The following is a 20,232-nucleotide window of genomic DNA, read 5'->3' on the forward strand; positions in this document are numbered from 1 at the left end:
AACATCTGTACACTCACAATTTCTCCTGGTAGACCAGCAACTCCCCTAGGAGAAAGTGAATGTCTGTACAAGGCCATGATTCTGCCTTGACCTTAAGTGGCAGGGTTAGAAAAGATTTAACTCATGCAACTGCAGCTGGAATTTTCTTCTTGCTGCTGGCATGAATATCCTGTGAGGGTGCACAGCTAGCTCAGCTTTCCGAGAGATTCTGGTTACCAGTGACAATAAACCAGGTAGAAAAGAGAGAGGGAAGACATCATGTCCATGGGAAAAAACTAAAACAAAACACATCCTATCAAGTTTGTGCCTACCTAGTTTGGACAGCTTTTGGGTGACAGCAATTCTTCCCTGATGGAATAGCACAAGGCGAATGAACTGAGGACAGATAGAATTTGTGAGACTACAACTGCCACAAGAGACTTTCAAAAGCCCTGTGACCAAGAGAGACCATAAGAGCAATGCCTCTGGAGTCCTCTAACCTACTGCAAGTTAAAGCACTTAGTAGATGTTTTATGGGTGTTGAGGGAGCTAGCAGGGGTCATCATGGAGCCCCTGGCCTGGCTGTATGAGCATTTGTGGTCATCTGGCCAGGTGCCAGGGGATTGGAAACTGGCTAATGTGGTCCCAAGTTTCAAGAAAGGGAGGATGAAGGACCCAGGTAACTATAGGCCTGTAACCCTCACCTCGGTGCTCGGGAAGATCTTGGAGAGAATCATCAAGGAGCACATCTGTGGGGGGCCAGCAGGGGAGATCATGCTCAAGGGCAATTAGCATGGGTTCATCAAAGGCAGGTTCTGACTGACCAACCTGGTTGCCTTTTATGACCAGGTGACTAAATCCTTGGATGATGGCATCGCCGTGGACGTAGTCTTTCTAGACTTTAAGAAGGCCTTTGACACTGTCTCTCAGCCCAATCTCATCAATAAATTAAGTGACTGTGGCATTGATGGGTAAAAAATTGGCTGATGGGATACACCCAGAGAGTAGTGATGGATGGGTTGTACTCAACCTGGTGATATGTGAGCAGTGCAGTACCCCAGGGCTCAGTCCTCAGGCCCGAACTGTTTAACATCTTCATCAGCAACTTGGATGAGGGGGTAGAAAGCACGCTGTCCAAGTTTGCTGATGACACTAAGATGTGGGGCGAGGTGGACACACTTGAAGGGAGAGAGAGGCTGCGAATAGATTTAGACAGACTACAAAAGTGGGCAGATGAGAATAGGATGGGGTTCAATGTAGATAAATGCAGGGTGCTGCACCTTGGGAGAAGGAATCCACAGCAGACATACAGGCTAGGGAGTTCCCCTCTTGAAAGCACAGAGGCGGAAAGGGATCTTGGAATCATTATTGACTCCAAGATGAACATGAGCCGCCAATGCCAGACTGCAGCCAGCAAGGCCAGCCATACGTTGTCATGCATCCAAAGATGCATCTCAAGCTGGTCCAGAGAGGTGATACTCCCCCTCAATGCGACTTTGGTCAGGCCGCAGTTGGAGTACTGCGTCCAGTACTGGGCGCCGCACTTCAAAACGGATGTGGCTGGCCTGGAGAGGGTTCAGAGGAGGGCCACCCGCTTGGTGAGAAGGCAGCAGGATAGACCCTACAAGGAGAGACTGAGGGACCTGAACCTGTTCAGCCTCAGCAAGAGGAGGCTGAGGGGGGACCTAGTGGCTGCCTACAAACTCATCAGGGGAAATCAATAGCAAATAGGTAGAGTCCTTTTCTCCCCAGCACCACCTGGGGTGACGAGGAACAATGGTAATAAGCTGATGGAGAACAGGTTTAGGTTAGAGATCAGAAGGCAATTTTTTACAGTTAGGGTGGCCAAAATCTGGAACCATCTTCCCAGGGAAGAGGTCCTCGCCCCTACCTTGGGCAAATTCAAGAGGAGGTTTGATGATCACCTGTCTGGGGTCTGGTGAACCCAGCATTCATTCCTGCCTGTGGCAGGGGGTCAGGCTAGATGATCTGTTCAGGTCCCTCCTGACCCTAGCAACTATGAAACTATCATTACCGCTTCAAGTTTCTCAGTCAAGCATTAGAAAAAAGAAATGCACAAAGTAACTGTTGAAGAACATTAATTATTATCTTCATTATCATTATTCTTAATGATAATGGCAATAATAATAAGCAACATTATTACATGGAAGAACTAGATAAATTAGATTATATTTGGGAAAAGTACAAGGCCTCCTTGTTCACAATTTCAAGGCACTGTAATACGTGAAAACTTGGGAGAAATGAACTCAGGGACTGGAAGCATGACAAAAATGACTGTAACTTCACTAGCACCTCTGAATGTTGGTGGAAGTGGGTGGCAATGGAATAAATGTGGCTGCGACTTGACAGAATGAGAGAGACATTGTACTAAGTTTACACTTTCTTAGAAGACTTCTGGTATTTATATCCTTTTATACTGAGAAGTCCAATCAGTGCACAATGCAAAAATGTTGAATATATGCACTGTATAAATCAAAGAACATTACATGGCCATTCAGCAGAACCACTAAAATGTAGACAGTTTGTCATTGTATGCAAAGTACTTTCTGATTTCAGCTGTACCTTCCACACTAAGTTTTAAATCAGGATCAAGTCAACCATTGAAGACCTCATGTCAGTTTGCCAATATTACAACCCTGTAAATATTATGAAAATACCTTCAATTATACCACAGTACTGCACCTATGTTACAAACTAATGAATAATGATATGTGGGAAAAAAAATCTCATTGATTATCAGATTTTTATCAGGTTGTACATTTATCCCTATAAAGCTGAATATTCAATTGAAAGAATATTTTATTAGGTAAATAAATATCCACGCAAATATATTAATATATTTTGCTTCAAAACCAGCAAATATATTAACACTTTAAACTTTTCCTGATGATACTTCAGCTCAAAGTAAAATATGCATCTGAATTAGAAGTCAAATAGCTCAAGAAAGAAAAAAAAATTGGTGAGTAAGATTGGCTATGATTAGCTTACGTTGGATACAGTTATATCAATGATTTTGTCCTACAACATTCAAATAAATGTAATTGGAAATCTAATCTTTACCAAAGAAATTCATGAAAAATATGAAACCTATTCTACACATTACTATGAAGATGACAAATTGCTGGTTATGAAGTATGTAACTTTTAACATTATAAATACAGCAAAGAATGCAGTTTCACTGGTTATTAAAATGCAGTGAAGTACACTAACAACAAAAAGATTAATATTGCTTACTTTGGTTCACCTATCTTGATACCCGGGTGTTGTGTATAGGCATGGGAATGCGTGCTGGGAGCTGATTTAAATGCCATGGGACAGATAGGACACTTGTAGAAGACTTCACAGTGAGAACCTTGAATGTGGGACTTCAGGGCAGCCACATCAGAGTACACCACATTGCAGTGTACACAGCTGTAAGAGAAGAGAAAGAGAATCAGTCTGACATAATACAAAAATATCCTAACAATAAATGTAATGAAAATTGGTTTTGAGGAGATATGAAAGAAGAAATATCCTACCTGAAAAAATCATATTATTTTTATCAATTTAAATTCATAAAGTTCGAACCACAAGTTCAGAGATAACAGAAATAACAACATGCTCATAGACTGATAAAAGCAGGGGGGAGATGATATGCAGTTAGTGTATAGAAATCCAAGTTACCTAAAGAGGATACAATTGTCTAATGGCATCATGCCAATAAAACATATTTCATCAATCAAATTATAAATAAAACCTCTTGAGAGCCCCAATTGGCTTAGAGTGAAGGTCCAAAATACATGCTTAAGTAATAGGGAACTGCACGAAGAACTATATTGCAGTGTAAATGCTACTAACAAAGACAACTTTAAAAACAGCTTTCCTGTATTTTCAGTTTTAATTATAACGAAAACACTCCATTAACTGAATTAGTAGTAAAATCAATGTTTGGACAGAAAAGAATGAACTTAAATTCTGGTTGACTAAACTATTGATTTACAATAATTTCTATTCATTAGGCTGTAATCCTGGGTGCATTTTTCTAAAATAGACTCTTCTAGTGTTAATATCTTTTCACAATCCATTTGAAATTAAAACAAATGAACAAAAATTGAGTTAATATAAGAAGATAGGAACTTCCATACTGGATCGTGCTAATGGGCACTTTTAGCTCAGCATCCCTTATCCAGCACTGGTCTGCTATAGATCTTTTTAGAAGCTCCAAAAATGCACTTTTTGTGCAGGCAATTATTGAATAACCTACTTCTATACGAAAGTTCTTATTTATAAACATGAAGGCTTACACCGCCTGAAAATTGTAATCTGATTTAATATAAATGTAGAGGTTTTTATTATGCATATAAAGGTCCAATTATTTTTGACACCTGCTATCTCAAACTCACTGTCCTCATCACAAGCCAATTATTACATTGCATTAAAAAATTTAAAAATCCCACTACTGATTGTAAATGTACTGCCTTTACATTTCTCTGAATGACACTTCCTTTTTGATACCATTTATTATTTTGTATGCCTCTGTCATGTTTCCCCCTATTCATACCTTCTCTCCTCTCTTTACACAGTCCCTACCCTTTTCACCTCTTTTTATACAGATTTTTCTATGCTTCTTCTGTCACCCATTTCTGAACTTATTCTCTGTCTTTATAGCCATTTAAAGATATGGTAATCTTATGGTAGACAGATAGCATAATATCATTAGAAAAGTATGCCTTTTTAATATCAAGTCAAAAGAATTAAGAAACTGTTTGAAAAGTGAAAGTATCTCATTTTAGCACTTATATCTCAGAAACACTGTCTGAAGTGCCTCAACTCTTCCAGAAAATGTCTTCTGTAGCATAATAATATGCACATGACATTTCAAGTGATTTGAAGTCAGAGTGGGTTGCAATGAAACTTATGAAGAAAGTTATCTTGTTTCATACTTAGAGAAAAACTATTTTCCCTTCATAACAATACTTTCTGAATATGTCTCTTTTTACAACCCTGTTTCATATTAGTTCTACTACTGATGTGCTATTCGTATCACATTCAACAAAAGGTTTTCTCCCTTCTAAACCAGATTTTTTTTCCTCATACAAAATAAAGAATCCTCAAATATGGGCATCCAATAAAGCTACGGACTGAGTCTATCAGGATACAGAGACAACCCAACTCTTGAAAAACAGCAGCTTTTTCCTCTTAGTCTGAGAGGAGCCAACTAAAGTGAAGATGAAAAGCTTCAACTAAATTAGTTAAATCAACTAATCTAAATTGCTGGCAACAGATATTTTGGAAAGGCAAAGGAAATAAAAGTCCTTTCTCAAGAGAAAGCTTGATGTTGATGAGGAAATTCTGACATTTCTAATGAGGAAGAAGGTAGCTTCTTGATATTTTTGGGTAGGCTTACAGCACAAAGAAAAGAAAAGGAGCTTTGATGAAGGCTGTGGTGAGGAATTCATTGAGTTTGGCAAGGGTCCTGAAGAGGAACCCTAGAAAAATTAGCAACACCCTTGAGTCATGGCGTAGAAATTCTGAGGACTCTTTTGGTTGCTGCAGCTTTCAGGGTAGAAGTCAAGAGTCTCTGAGTCAAAGAGGTAAGAGTCAAACAGGTACATAATTCAGCTTTCAGAGACAGCAGAGCAGGGAGGCCAGACACGTCAGAAACCTAAAAGGTAATGATGACAACAAGAGTAAAAGTTCAAGGTTGCTTGGGAGAAAGGGAAGGACAGAGAACATAATTTTTTTTCCTGTGAGAGTTGAAACCTTGGCCTAGGCTGAAATGTCTGCTGTACAGATACTTCCACTCCACCCCAACTCAGAGCAACCTTAGATGAATTCTGGGTGTCCTTGCAAATGAGCTTCATTTCCTTCAAGGCAAAAGGAGCACGGACAGCTAATAGGATTCTCAGTCACTCTGTAGCTTCTGCATGAAGCCAAATAAAATATCCTGGAAGGCTCAAAAGCCCTTACAGAAGCAGTTTTTAAGCTTGATTTGCTTGCAGACCCCTAAAAAAACCTGAATGGTAGTGCAGATCCCCTTGAATTGGAAGTGTGGGTATTCACATACTTTTGATTGATCAGTCATCTTTCATGGACCCCTTAGACACAGTCTGCAGACCCCTGGTTGAAAATCATTGCCTTCAAGTCAGTGGTAGGACCTGGGAAATGGAAGAATCTTGTCTTGGTGTTGGACCCAGTTCTGATGAAAATCTAAACCAGGGCAGGGTTGCAAGGCTGCTAGGTACTTCTCTGTTAAATCCCAGATAATTCTCTAATTCCTGTTATCTTACAAAGAGGGCAGCTTCCCAGCTAGAAAATTTTGGAATAAGGCTGAAATTAAAAGAGTTAAGAGAAAGAGCATTTCCATCAGACAGTAACAATGAACTTGTTTATAGTGCAATGGTACATTCAGCAATACAGGTAAATTTGAACTTTCCACAGTGGGGAAGGAGAGAAAAACAGAAACTTCCATAGACTGGTCTGCAGTGTGCTCACAGGCAGGTGGAGTATACCCATTTGTATATAAAAGTTATCGGCTCTCAGTTAATAAAGGAAATAATTAAAATTATTTTACCAGACACTGAGTCTGTCCAAGAGGCAGCTTATAAGAATTTTAAAGAATCTAAATTAGTAAAATATGGATGAATTCTGTAGCTTGGAGACGGTGCGTGGCCTAATTGTGACTCTTACGGCTGAAACAGTGAAAGGTGAAATTAAAAATATTCTGATTTAGTAGCATACATGAACACATATCCCAGAGCAAAGCTGAATTCCAACAAGGACTTCTGTTGTACTAACGTTATCATACTCATGATGACTTTAAAAAAATGAAGGAATATACTATAAGAAACTTTCACAAAACACCCTTTCCAGTCAGGGTTTTAAAAAACATAGAAGAAAACTATTTACATATAAATTTGCATCACATTTTATTTACACGTATGTAAACATGATACTAACCGAAAGCCAACCCTCCGTGTGTAATGCAGGCAGTTCTTAGTGACATGAGTCTGGAAGTGGACAGATCTGCAGATTGCTCCACATTCAGGGCACGTGTATGGAGATTTATGCTGATGAATTCTCTGGTGTGATGCAAAACTGCACTGGTTAGGAAGCAGCATCTGGCAGATATTGCATGTCTTCTAAATGATAAGCCAAAATAGATAAAACAAATGGTTTGGTTCAACTCTACAGGATTTCTTCTGTCAAGTACCATAAATATATGAAATGAAAGTTTTGATACTATGGCTGCGACATACACTCACAAGGGCAGGAAAATTCGAGCATAAGTTCTAAACCCAAATCTTTTGTAGGACAAAAATCTTAAACTGTACATTCTGGGCCTGATTCTCAGATACAGTGAAACCCTTTTATACATCACTCTGACAGTAGCGAGTAGCCATATGATCTGGTGTTGCCTTCAAAAACCTGTCAAATCCTACTATATGGTTCAAATGAGCAGACAGTAGCTATTCAGTGAGTATAAATTTAGTGTAGACTTTATTCATCCTATCAGCCAGGTGATCAGACTGGCTGAAAGCAGGGATAGTGCAGGGTTAAACACAAACTCAAAAATGTATCTCTAGTCTACTCTTTTTATACATTAAAGTGCTTACATCAAGCATGCAGCATTGTATATTACTACATACTTTCTTCATGATCACATTTGGTGTCGTACATCTTTTACAATTTACTGATTAATAAACTTGTTCAGCTACAGTATCCTCTACGCATGTGTTGTCTCAGGTTTGATCATATCATTCTATGTGCTTTCATCTACTATTGCAGTTTGTACTGATTCCATCCATCTCAGGATGTTCTTGAACAGATCCCAGCTGTTCTGATAAACTCTGCTGCCTTTCACAGACCATATGACCTCCAAGCTTTTAAGTCTTCCTGGCCTGTCTTACAGCCAGTGTGGTCCATGTAAATTGCATTTACACCCACCTTAAAGGAGCCATTGTATAACTGAGAATCAAATTACTGTTAATTCAGGGTAACCTAAAAAAATCTCTCTCACCAAAATACAATTTAACCAAGGAATCTTTAATATCTCTTTGTTTTTGTTTGATTTAAATGATAACATCCATTATGCTACCTAATTCTGTATATTTGTTAAAATAAAGGTCTTTAAAAAGAAAAGTAAAAAGATTATAGACAAATTTAAAATATTTATGAGAATAAATGTAAATAAGCATTGCATATGCAAATAACTATAATTATGCATAATATTTATAAAGCAGGCATTGCTTTCCCAATCTTAACAAATTATTTGTTTTTCAAAACATTTAAAAATAATAAAATGAAGGCATGCCTATATGTTCAATTAATGCAACTGAATAATCTCCAGCACAATTTGAGCTGGAGAAAATTAATCTCGACATCACTGTCTACACGTGAATTTAAGCACAGTAATTTACTTCGCCGTCAGATAATACCTGTGTTTGGCAGGACTATCCAATGGCACTGAAAATTAGTCTACACTGGTCCAATTGCCATGCACATGTAGACAGCAACGCTTTACTGTGCACAGTGTGCAGTACGGTAGTCTACTGCTCAGTAAAGCGCATGCCCTTTTAGTACTTATTTAGGACTGGCCAAATCAAAATGTTCTTTGGTCTGAAATGTAAATTTGCATAAATGTTCCTTGAGTTTCAGTGGGACGTATTCATATTTGAAAATAAAACTAACATTATTTAATAACACTTTAAAAAATGAGACTTGCATGCCTTTGGAAATGTTGACCGTAATGGGTTTTAACAATGTTAAGTATGATTTAGTGAATATGAAATAAAAATAATTCTGCATCAATTTATAACACAGTCTTGGTGGTCTACCAGTTAAAAACAACCTATTGCAATTAAGAAATTATTGTGTCTTATTTCTTGCTATAAGAATATACCCTCCATAAACTTGGGCATCATATGATAATGACCCCTTCTTCAGTCTGCATCTTTGACCTTTGAATAAATGGATTTTGAAAACAGATATCTAAAGCGAAAGATATCCTAGGATCCATTGCATAGTCATAACAATAGAATCAAAACTCCAACTAGAAGCACAACAGTAAAATGCTACAAACAGCTGTCATACAGTAGATTCATGTCTCCTGGCAATTGTGTCTGTGCATTCATGCAAAATTAGGGCCTGAATCTACTTCAACTTAAAGAGTTTGATACTTCAATGGTAGAAGGAACAGGCCATTAATGGTTACTATAAAAGGCATGGATTTTTTAGTAATATATTTTATTGGACCAACTGTATATTTGGGAGGGTTACAGAAAAGCTTTTGGGTACCAAGTACCCTTCCTCAGGTCTCCTCAAGTTGCTTAAGGAAGGGTACTTGGTACCTGAAAGCTTGTCTCTCTCTCTTTCATCCATAAAGAAGGTCCACTAAAAGATATCACCCACAAACATTTTTGCCTCTTGCATATTTCTTGGACTATCACAGTTACAGCATCACTCCAACACTATAAAGATAGCATAAAGGGGATGGTTTGCTTTTAAATGGAATATTAGTAAAAGGTATGTACTAAAACAACAAGTGAAGCCGTTTGAGAAGCAAGCAGTATATTTTATATCAGATTCCTGCACACTATTTTATTCCTTTTCAAATATAGTATCTCAGTCTAAATGCTTTTGATGGGGCCACCTGCAAGCCCAGGAAAATTTATTTCAAGTAGAGCTATTTCGGGGAAGAACCTTAATAGGAAATATCTTGAACTATCCCACAATGAATACGGGAATTCATTTTTATGTAGTTCATTTTGAAGGTTTATTTTGTGATCATCATGGCCCTGTGTGTTTGATCACAGCCTCTTGCTAAAGCACATGACTCAAAAGTCCTCATTATGGCAAGATAGTAAAATTCAAAATTGATCAAAATAAATGTAAAGCAAAGAAAATCTGAAATTGTTCCAATTTGTGTCTGATATCAGCACAATGCCCAGCCTAAAAGATAAGCAGACAGTCAGGCTATCCATTGTCACATGGAAGACTTAAGAAAAACAGCCTGTGGGGATCTTGAAGTGCTGCCTTGGTAAGGACATTTTCTACATATTCCCAGAGTGAATCTGTGTTCAGACACACCAGAAAGTTCAGTTTAAAAAGCCAAATATTTGTTCGTGACTTTCATTATTAAAAGAATTACTTTGGGGTTTTAACTTGTGTTCAACTCAGGCTTAAGGGCAAAAGCCTGACTAACCATAACTCTACTTAAAATGTTCTTACCACTTTTTTTGAGCTTCAGTACCATTGCCACAATTTATCTTTTGCCATCTATGTATTAATAAGCAGTAATACAATAGTGGAGAATCTGGAGTTTTCTTTGATAATTTAAGAAAATGGCAAAACAAAACTTCTTATTCCAATAAGAGAAACATATGGATTTTTCATATTCCTTCCAAAGCATCTTTGCTTGCAGCACTACAAAAGAAAACCTGGATGTTATGCCACAGAAAAGCCATACACCAAACCCACCCCACTAAGTATATCTAGTTTGGGTGAGAGCAAGCAATCTGCATAATTAGTCTACAATCCTTTAGCAAACCAGGGTGTCACAAAACACCAGTGCTGCTGTTTGTCAAAGCAGCTGGTTTGCTCCTTTAACAAGCATAGAAAAGATGTGTAGTTGCAGCTGCTTACAGGATAACAGGAAGAGGAAACAGCTATGGATTTGACAAGCCAGCACTTTTCCTTATTACTTCATGCTGGGCTTAAAGTGGGCGTTTACTTTCAGTTCATTCATTCCAACCCACACAAAACTAAAGCACGATTAATTTTTCATTGCAATAAACATTTTGCATGTTTGTATGCAGTCTGGGAGCAAGGTGGAAGAGAATTAGAGGGAGAATAGTGTTGAGGACAATAAAAATCTATTGGATCTGAGAGTCCTAAGGGGCACGACTACATACCTGCCATGAGAGCTATCCAGTTCTCTTTCTAAACCAGCCTGACATAAACATTTGATAGCCTGATCTACTGTTTTTTTCTATGCAGTCAGTTTAGCTTGACCCCACAGACAGTTATACATCCGAGGGGTTCTAGTGAGTGTAATGGCACTATTTACATGAGAACGGTCATTTGTGTGTCTACCTGCAGCACTGCATGCCGAATTAGCCAGGTATCAAGGCTGTTTACATGTTGTCTTCTCATAAAGGAACAATAGTTATTGTACCCTAATGTAGGACATCTTTCAGGTTCAAGTTGTTAGTCTGTTCGTTTGCTTGGTTCACTATAATGGGAAACTTACCACTAACAAAATATTGGTAAAAAGTAGAACAGCTACTTCTTAGTTATCCAACTAAAACATAGTATTTTATGTTGCAAACAAAACAGACACTGTGAAGATCACTGGGCTCCCATTAAGACTCATGGTGGCTTTATTATTTGTTTCCAAAATCGAAGTCATTTTGTGTCCACAATTGTTCCCTTCCCCCGACCCCCCATTTTAAGCCTCAGTGATTTTTTCCCAATACCCTTTCCCTCCCCCCAGAAAACAGTGCTGACAACTCATATCATTGAGCAGCCTCACAATAGTGAACGCCAGGCACAAGGAAGGAGAGCAAATTCAGTAAAGAAATACTATTTCTCTTTCAGATTTCCAAAGGAAAAAAAAATGTTAAACTGTTAATAAGTACCTAGATAGTGTCCTACTTCAATCAACATTATTCCCATAGTAGGGCTTATATGGATTGATGATGGGACAGAAAGAGATCCTGGCAGGAATATATGATGTATTGCTGTTACTAAAGCAGTCATGTTCATTTAAAGCAGCTACCATGCTGGGTATTCGATTGCAGCTGTAACACTACAGTACATAATAAAACCAACATAAAAACACTGGATATGGAAAAGGGCATCGACTGGGTAAACACTTTCACATTTTTAAAGAGGGTCTTGCAAACAACACAGATATAATACCTATGTTTATTAACAGTGTCCTCTGTAAAATGAAACAAAATGATATCTGCTTCTGCCCTTTCACTGACAGCAATAAGGGAAGGTGATGCAGAGAAGACCCTTATTTTTTAATCTGAAAACATAATGTTATGTAACCAGATAATATGCCCCTTGTCCACCCTTTAAATTTGTTCTCAGGTTATAAGCAGTATGGTACCCTCCTTAAGATTTTCTGCCTTCATACCTGCATTGTATGCCAGTACTTGTCACTCTGCCTAATCATGTTTGCATTAGTGCATTCTGGGAAAATCAGGGGCACTGTCCCATAGTGTCTCCCCTGGAGAGGAAAATGTACACAGAGCACATGAGAAAAGGTATTAGGGATTAGCTTACTGCAGAGAGAGCAGGGAGGGAAAAGCACAAAACAAACTGATTGTACAGACATGGTTAGCCTATTTGGCCCATGCTACAAATAAAATTTAAACCCCCCCAAACCTCAGCATGCTTTTCCGCTCACCGCTCCATTTCATTCTTATCTTGTCCTCCCACCCCATCCCCACTTGACTGGTTTATTTTGTCCACCTGCTGTGCTCCTCTCTGAAAGGTGCACTATAAGCTCCAGGAGGCAAGGACGGTTACAAGACAAAGCAATTGCTGCCAAGCCACATAATTCACACAGCCCTGGATTCACTTTTCTACACCCTTTACATGCACTCTTACTGGAGGTGGTATGAACTAAGGGGCTGTTTCACCCTCATCCCTGCAGCTCAGCCCCCAAGGGGTTTTTACGTATAATGCAGAGATCTGACACAAGCCATTTGCGACTGTACTACCTGTGAATTTCACATGAAATGCAGAACTAGAGCACCTCTACCCTTAGCCATGAACTTTAGTATGAAAATTACTGTCCCAGGGCACTCCTGACTCTGAACTTGCTTACTGGCTCTCAGCCTCCCACACTATAGGAAGCTGCAACACCAAGTCCAGATAAATGCTTTGAAATACAGTAGAATCCTTTTTAATTGGCACACCCCAGTGGAAATCCAGCTATACCAATTAAGTAATTGTCTCAATTATCACAGGTTAATAGAATACATTGTGCACTGGTTTATATTTACTTTTATTTAATATGTTTCTCTTAAATTATGCAACATACAAAACACTTCTGAACTCTTATTAAGGTAATTTAACTCATTTTAGCAATCACAAGAGAGAAAGGAAGCCATAACAAGAAAACAAATGGTCACACAGCAGGATATACATGCCAGCAAACACCACTTTTCACTTCTATTTTAAAAAGACCTGCAAAGCACAGCATGCATGTCCTTTAAATGGAATTAGTGTGCCATTTCATCATTGCCTAGGGTCACCAAAGCACCAAGATAAGTGACTAGATCACTTATGGTGTTACATCACAGAAAAAAAAAATTGAAACCAACTCAGGAATGAATCAATCTTAAAACAATAATCCCCATAAGATGAATGTGCTATTAATGAGGGTGCCAATTAAGTAGATTCCATTGTATATTTAAATTCCAAAGCATAGAAAGAATCACTAAAAGGTTTCAGTGAAGAGTATTACCAAATTCAGTATCATAACCTGACATTTTAGGGAACTTAAGTATTATTTTCAAAAGATATCACTATAGACTTTAGATTTTGGGGTCTGAATGGTATAAAACCTTCCTAATTTTTTTTTGAAAACACTGACATCCACTACTTCAGTGTTTTGCTTTGTTTTGCAGGGGGTGGGAGCTTCCTTCTATTTCTCAAATTTTATTTCAAGCTTGTATACTTTTTCCTCAAATGAGGTTCAGACAAGAATTGTCTAAGGTGAACGAATAACCACATCCAAGTCTCCTAGTCTTATTGATGGAACACTGGAATTTAAACAGAAGATACTCTACTTGTCCACTTGTATCTGCAGCCTGCTGGAAATGGGTAGCAAGGGAGGTCTCATCCTGGAAAACTTCATTACACTCCAAACACTTTAGGCTATGTCTACAGAGTTTTGATGGGTCTTCGTCTAGAGGCATAGCTGGAATGATAGGTGTACTTGCTGGGGCTGAGATTACTGTCCCAGTTATGCCAGACTGTATTTTAGTTACAGTGTGTGTGCCAACTCCCACTGGGCTTTGAAGAGAAGATGCCACAGTATTGCTTGAAGGAGATGCTATCATTTGATCTGCAGGGACTGGTTTTAAAATCAAATGGGAGCACTGCATTACAACTCCTTTCTCCTTATGTCCACGAGCATGGGAAAGAAGGCTGCATTTATTGTAGAAAACTAAATTTTTTGTACAGTGGTTACACGTGACTTCAATCCGCACACTCCTTCTGTCGTAATGCTGCGTTAGGCTCTTTTCAAGAGCAAACGAGTCCCCACATTCCAGACACTTATAGCCACGTGTTGGTAATGTTATCCCTGCATTAGCAGGAGGGCTGAGGTTTGGGATGTAAACTGGGACAGGATTGACACTACTCAGCACTTTATTGAATGCTTCCACTACAGAACTCTGTAGAGATGACACCACCTGGACTCGAGACACTTTTTTAGAAGGCTGGGAAGCAGCTGCAGAAATTATTGCCTGCTTTATTTGTTGCTGAGGTTTTGTTAGCACTTGGCGTAGTTCAGAGGTGGTTTGAGCACCTTGAGGCAGAAGATTAAGGTTGGCAAGATGGACAGTCTTTGGCACAAGTTTAGCACTAGCAAGGCTCGATGCTGGAACCACAACAGTTTGCTGCTGTATGGCATTGGCAGCTTTTATAATGGCACTACTAGCACTCTGCACAGAAGCAGCAGATATTACTGTGGCTTTCACTGTTGTGTTGTTAGCGAGCTTCAAGTTAATAACTTGCGACCCTGCTGTTTTAACTGCTGACACTGGAAGGAAGGCAGTAGCCACAGGTTTAATAGTGACCTGTTTTGGTGTAAGTTCTGCAGAGGCAACTGCATTGGTGACAACAGCTGACTGGAGAGGTGCTCTAGGAGGAGAAGAAAGAACAGCAGCAGAAGTCGGTGAAGAGAGGAGAGATGTCATGGAAGTTACCATCGCAGCAGTTTGCTCTGGCTTCTTACCAGAGTCCAGATCAATTTCTGGCAACACCCTGGTAACTGTTCTCTTGATCTCCCCAGAGGAAGTTTTGATGGTTTTTATGCGAACTTTAGGAATTGCTGGTGTTGACCCTGCAGGAGAAGATGGAGACCCTTTGCTACTGTTTTCACTTGATACACTCCTGGGACTATCAGGTTGTTTTATAGATGGTTTTTTAGCACCATCAATGAGACTCTGAGATTCAGGTGATTTCTCAATAGACCGGGGACTTTCATTCATATCTTTTGGTAACGGAGAAGATTCTCCTGAATTAGACTGTAATTCCTTATTGGTGTCTGTAGCTGCCTTTTTTGCACTCAGTGCTGCAATTGCAGCAATACATGAAGAAAGCTTTGCTGAGGACTTCGCTTTGGACTGTGAAATGCTGGCAAGATTTGTTTCCCCTCTTTCAGTAACAAGTTTTCCATCGTGTACCCTGTTTTCAAGAAGCTTTTCAGAACTGTCTTTCAGCATCTTATCCTCTACCTTTCGAGCTTTGAAAGGCTCATAGACACTTAAATTCAAAGAGTTTGTTTCCATATCTCTTTTGACAACTTTGTTTTTATCCATACTACTTGAAACTGGAATTCCAGCTTTAATCAAGTTTTCTCCTCCAAGTGACTTTAGCTTGTCATATTCCTGCTGAGAAACCGATCCAGTTAGCACGTTTGCTCTGAAGTTTGCACGCATCTCTTCCTTATCTGGAGGATCATCCACCTCAATTTTTTCATCATCATCAAATTCTTCAGCACTTGAGATAGGGCTAAATTGGTTGAAAGCCGAGTCCTTCAGAGTCACTTCAGAGGCTGAACCATCATCTTTAAGAGACTTCCCATCATCTTTGTTGTAACTGTCAAGGGCTGACACTGTTAGAAACCCATTATGTAAGCCGTTGCCTGTGGAATGGTGGCCGTCCTTATCTACTCCTTCAGAAGAATCTATGTTACGTACATTTTTCACAATGACGCTCACACCAACATCAGATGATGATGGTGCATGCGAATCTTCATCTGTATGAGCATTCTGTTTAATGTGGCTCTCATGATCATCATGTGCAGACTCAAGAGCTGCTTTTGGATCAACCATGTCTGGTATGTCAAAGGCTGCAAGGAGGTCGTCAAAGTCTGGGGTCTTCATATCCCCCATGGTCATGTATTTGTTTGGGAGCAAATCTATAAAACAAGCAGAAAATCTATATCAGTACCTTCAACACCATATTATACACAACTTGTACATATGGATATAATTACTGACCATTTATAGTGCTTGCAAATAGGTTTGTGAAATTCTAGTTCACCAATGAATTTATAGAAATGTTATAACAGATCAAGAATCATGGAATAGTTCATCATGACTACACTGTGAGACGACTACATCTAAATAATTTGGGGGTTTTAAAGTTTTCATTTCATTCTGGGCTTTTTGCTTTTGAAACACTGTTCTTACAGAGTACAGTATGTAACATGAACAGAGGCATACATAGTAGGGTTGTGCAAAGCTTCATTAGCCGATTCAATTCAGAGGATAGTCAGCTTGATACAGCAGCCAATCTTCGAATCCAGATTGAATCAGGAGACCCATTAATCTCTCTAACTTGAATCAGAAGCCTCCAAATCAATTCAGAGAGATTCAGAGATTCGGCCATAGACTGCACAGCCAGGCTCCAGGCAGTGCCAGCACGAGCAGCTGGGGGAGCAGCCAGATGAGCCCCAGCTTGAGCTGGCAGCCCCAGGAGAAGCTGCAGAGGCTGGGGGGAATGATCAGGGAGCTAGGGGAATGATTGAGAGCTGGGGGAATGACCAGGGAGCTGGGGGGGAATGACCAGGGAGCTGGGGAATCAAACCAGGAGCTGGGGGGAATGATCAGGGAGCTGGGGAAATGATTGAGAGCTGGGGAATCGAACCAGGAGCTGGGGGGAATAATCGGAGGTTGAGCGAATAAACAGGGGCCTTCCCCCCAGCTCCCAGTTCGATTCCCCAGCTCCCCAATCATTCCCCCCAAGCCCCAATCATGGTGTGGTGAGGCTGCTTGTGGTGGGGTGGTCCCCAGAAAATGCCACGCCAGTGCCTCCCTAGTGAAAGGCGAGTATGGGGCACCTTATAGCCTCCACTCCCACAACCTGGTGGGTAACCCAGTTGCGGGGCCAGGCATGTCTGCGGACACCTCAGCCCCATGGGTTGTAAGGCCCCGGGGCCCCAGTGAACGGAAGTCTGAAAACTGGTCCCATTAAAGGGGTGGAGGCCCCAGTGAGGGGGCATAGAGTAACACAAGGTAGGCCACGCAGAGTAGGGTCATAGGGGTGAGGTGAAGGACTGTATATTTTAGTGCAGAGTAGGGTTGCAAGGGTGACCTGAAGGTTTGCATACAGGCCAGCCCCAAAAGTAGTTCAGAGAGTAAGTCCAAGTGAGGAGGTGTGAGTTTGGGCCTGAGTGAGAGGGTGGAGGAGTAGCCCCACTGAGAGGGAGGAGGAGTAGGACCCTCAGATGTTTTGAGGCCGAGTGTGGGTTAGAGGTTAAGAACTTTGGATGCCATCTGCAAGGCATGGGACATGGTATAGGGAAAGTCGGAGCTGCGTATAACACTTCAGGCATTGGGGCACTAAGTGGGCAGCCTCCCACATTATTTCATCAGTCATTGATACATCAAGGCATGGCAGGAAAATTGGGCAGACTGACCTAGACAGATGGGCAGGCCAACACTACAACTGGCCTCATGAGGACCCCCTGTCACATACAGCTTGACCAGAGTGAAACAGACTGTTGGGCACCTAAAAGTGAATAGGATCGTATCAACACCACAATAAAACCTATTTCCAGGAGAGCCCCAAATGGTCCTGGTCCCCTCCTGAAGATGGGCTACTAGCCACATTTTCAGATTAGGCTTACAGAAACATGACTCAACAAAATATCAGTAAGATAAATTATTCAACAAAAAGGAAATAAAGTTACCATTTTAACATTGCAAAAGTATTTACTATTCAGTGTTCTTGGGGGCAGTGAAGCAGAGAAAGTGATGGAGGCCATAGGACAGGACATAATGTATGCACATTTTAACAAACACTTTGCATACCAGAATTATGGCTTCCTACTAGTGAGACAAATCAGTAAACTTCCTGCTCACTGGTGCTTCTATCTGTAGCAACCACTGATCCTCCCAGATCATGGTGTATGCACGAGAGCCACCCAGACCTTCAATGCACATGCCTGGGCAGGAATTTTTGGAGTGGAGGCTACCTAGACCTTCCATGCTCCCTTTAGGCCACTGGGACAGAATCCAGAGACCAGACTGAGTCCAGATGTTTGGTGCCTCCATAGCTGTAGTTGTATAAGTGCCTAGGAATCAAACCCAGGTCTCCTGTGTGGTAGAGAAGGATTCTACCACTGAACCAGATGGGACTTCTTGCTTCTATCTATCTGTACTGAAATGTCTAAGTTATTGTTTCACTTCTTCATGCTCAATACATCCATGTCCAAATAAGTTTCCAATCTTTTGAAGCCAGCAAACTCCTGAATCAGCCATGACTTACTTTGAAATGTTCTTGTATGAATGTATCAGAATTTCAACTGGAGCAAACAAGTATCACTTCATTTAAGTCAACCCTACATTATGTTGCTCAAACTCATCATGTCAGCAAGCTGATTTACATGTATAGCAGCAACAATAAATATCAAAGCTGGAAAAACAGCAGTACCATTATACGAGGAAATGGTGAGTCCTCATCAGTGATACTGTGTACAACTCTGATCATCTGTTTTCAAGAAAGATTAAATCAAACAGGAACTACAAAGAAGGGCCATGAGGATGACCAGCAAAATGGAGAGCCCATGATCAGAGGAAAGTAAAAGAGCTTGGCTTATGTAGCCTAACAAAACAAAGTGAGGGATAGGATTGCTCGCATGAAGAAAGTTAGGTTGGAATTACAAGGTAACTAAAAATCAGACGTATGAGATGCTGTGATAACATTCCAATAGGTATAATGGGGTTAAGAACCCTAACTGGTTTTAAAATGGAGCTTCATCATACTTATGGAAGGTAGTATTTACAACATAGTTGCCTGTGATAGCTAGGATCGAGAATGGCTCGAGAGATCCCTTTCCTTCCCTCTTGTTTCTAAAAAAAGTAAAGCAACCTAGACAGGTATTTAAAAGTTTAAGAGGCAGGCCTCAGACTTTCTCTCTGAATTCCAGTATACTGAAATGCCACCATGACACTCAGATTTCTTGCGATTGTTAGCTTCAAAAGTTAGGACTTTTGATTGTAACCAAACTGAGCTAGACTGGGTGCATCTACATGTTCATTAATGGGTCATAATTACAGTGCATTAATTTTAGTACCTGTAATGACAGGTACTAACTTAATGCACAATAATTGGTGCTACCGAGCATTAGTGCAGATGAACACTTTATATTAGAGGTACACCGATATATTAGTCACATATCAGATTGGCACTGATAAAAGGAAAATTAACATTATTGGCAATCAGCTTTTTTTGGCCAGTGTAGGTGATACTGTCACCAATAAATGCTGCATGCATGTATGCAGCCACATACATGGCAGGAATGCATCCCAGCAGCTTGGAGAGCAGCATCTGGCCAGTACACCTGTTGGCGGAAAGAGGCAGGAGGGAAGAGGTGTGGAGGGGTAAATCGAGGCGCCCATGGTGAAGGAAGGAAAGGGGCAGGGGCAGGCACTGGAAGCAGGATGGAGCCATGGGTAGTTCATCCGGGGGGTGTGGAAGGGGGTAGGGAGCACAGCTCCTTCCCACTGTACATACCCCTGGAAGAGGCATGGGGACATGTGCCCCCCAGATCTGTGCATGGTGCAAGGGCAGGCTGCCCACTGTAGGCTCATGGCCAGGGGCTGCACCATCCTGTTCCCAGTAGGGGGCTGAGCTGGAGCTGTGCATGAGGGAGGTGGAGGTGGGGTAGGTGGCAGGGGGGGCTACAGGGCGGGCTGCAGCTACCCCAAAGTTCCCTGTAGCCACCCCTCCCAGTGCCACCAGAACCTGCCCCAACCCAGCCCCCCTGCTGGGAAAAGGCTGCCACAGCCCCTGGCATTGAGTCTGCAGCAGGCAGCAGGCAGCCTGCCCTCACCCCGCACACAAATCTGGGGGCAAGCATGACCACCTTGCCTCCTCTGGGGGTGTGTGCAGCAGTGGGGATCCATGCCCTCCTAACCCTCCCCCCATGCCTCCCGGATGAGCTATCCATGTGGTGGCATTCACCACCCTAGCTGGGCAGTGCCTACCCCTGTCCCT

The 20,232-nt window shown here is 40.8% G+C and overlaps 1 protein-coding gene across 7 annotated transcripts in view; it reads right to left on the reverse strand.

Moving 5' to 3' along the window:
* ZNF532 (zinc finger protein 532) overlaps window positions 1-20,232 on the reverse strand; it is a 112,803-nt gene that overhangs the window by 54,267 nt on the left and 38,304 nt on the right. For 6 of the 7 annotated variants that reach the window (XM_019518159.1, XM_019518155.1, XM_019518158.1 and 3 more), the window contains 4 exons: window positions 13,788-16,147; window positions 12,125-12,217; window positions 6,940-7,121; window positions 3,235-3,411 (listed from right to left, as the gene is read on the reverse strand). In XM_019518159.1, the coding sequence (XP_019373704.1) occupies window positions 3,235-3,411; window positions 6,940-7,121; window positions 12,125-12,217; window positions 13,788-16,127 (2,792 nt within the window). In that variant the 5' untranslated portion in view covers window positions 16,128-16,147. The remainder of the gene's footprint in view (window positions 1-3,234; window positions 3,412-6,939; window positions 7,122-12,124; window positions 12,218-13,787; window positions 16,148-20,232) is intronic. The other variant, XM_019518161.1, reaches the window with a different exon arrangement.

Source organism: Gavialis gangeticus, unplaced genomic scaffold, assembly GCF_001723915.1.
Source record: "Gavialis gangeticus isolate Ggan-Ray unplaced genomic scaffold, GavGan_comp1, whole genome shotgun sequence".
In the NCBI taxonomy this organism is placed as follows: Eukaryota; Metazoa; Chordata; order Crocodylia; family Gavialidae; genus Gavialis; species Gavialis gangeticus.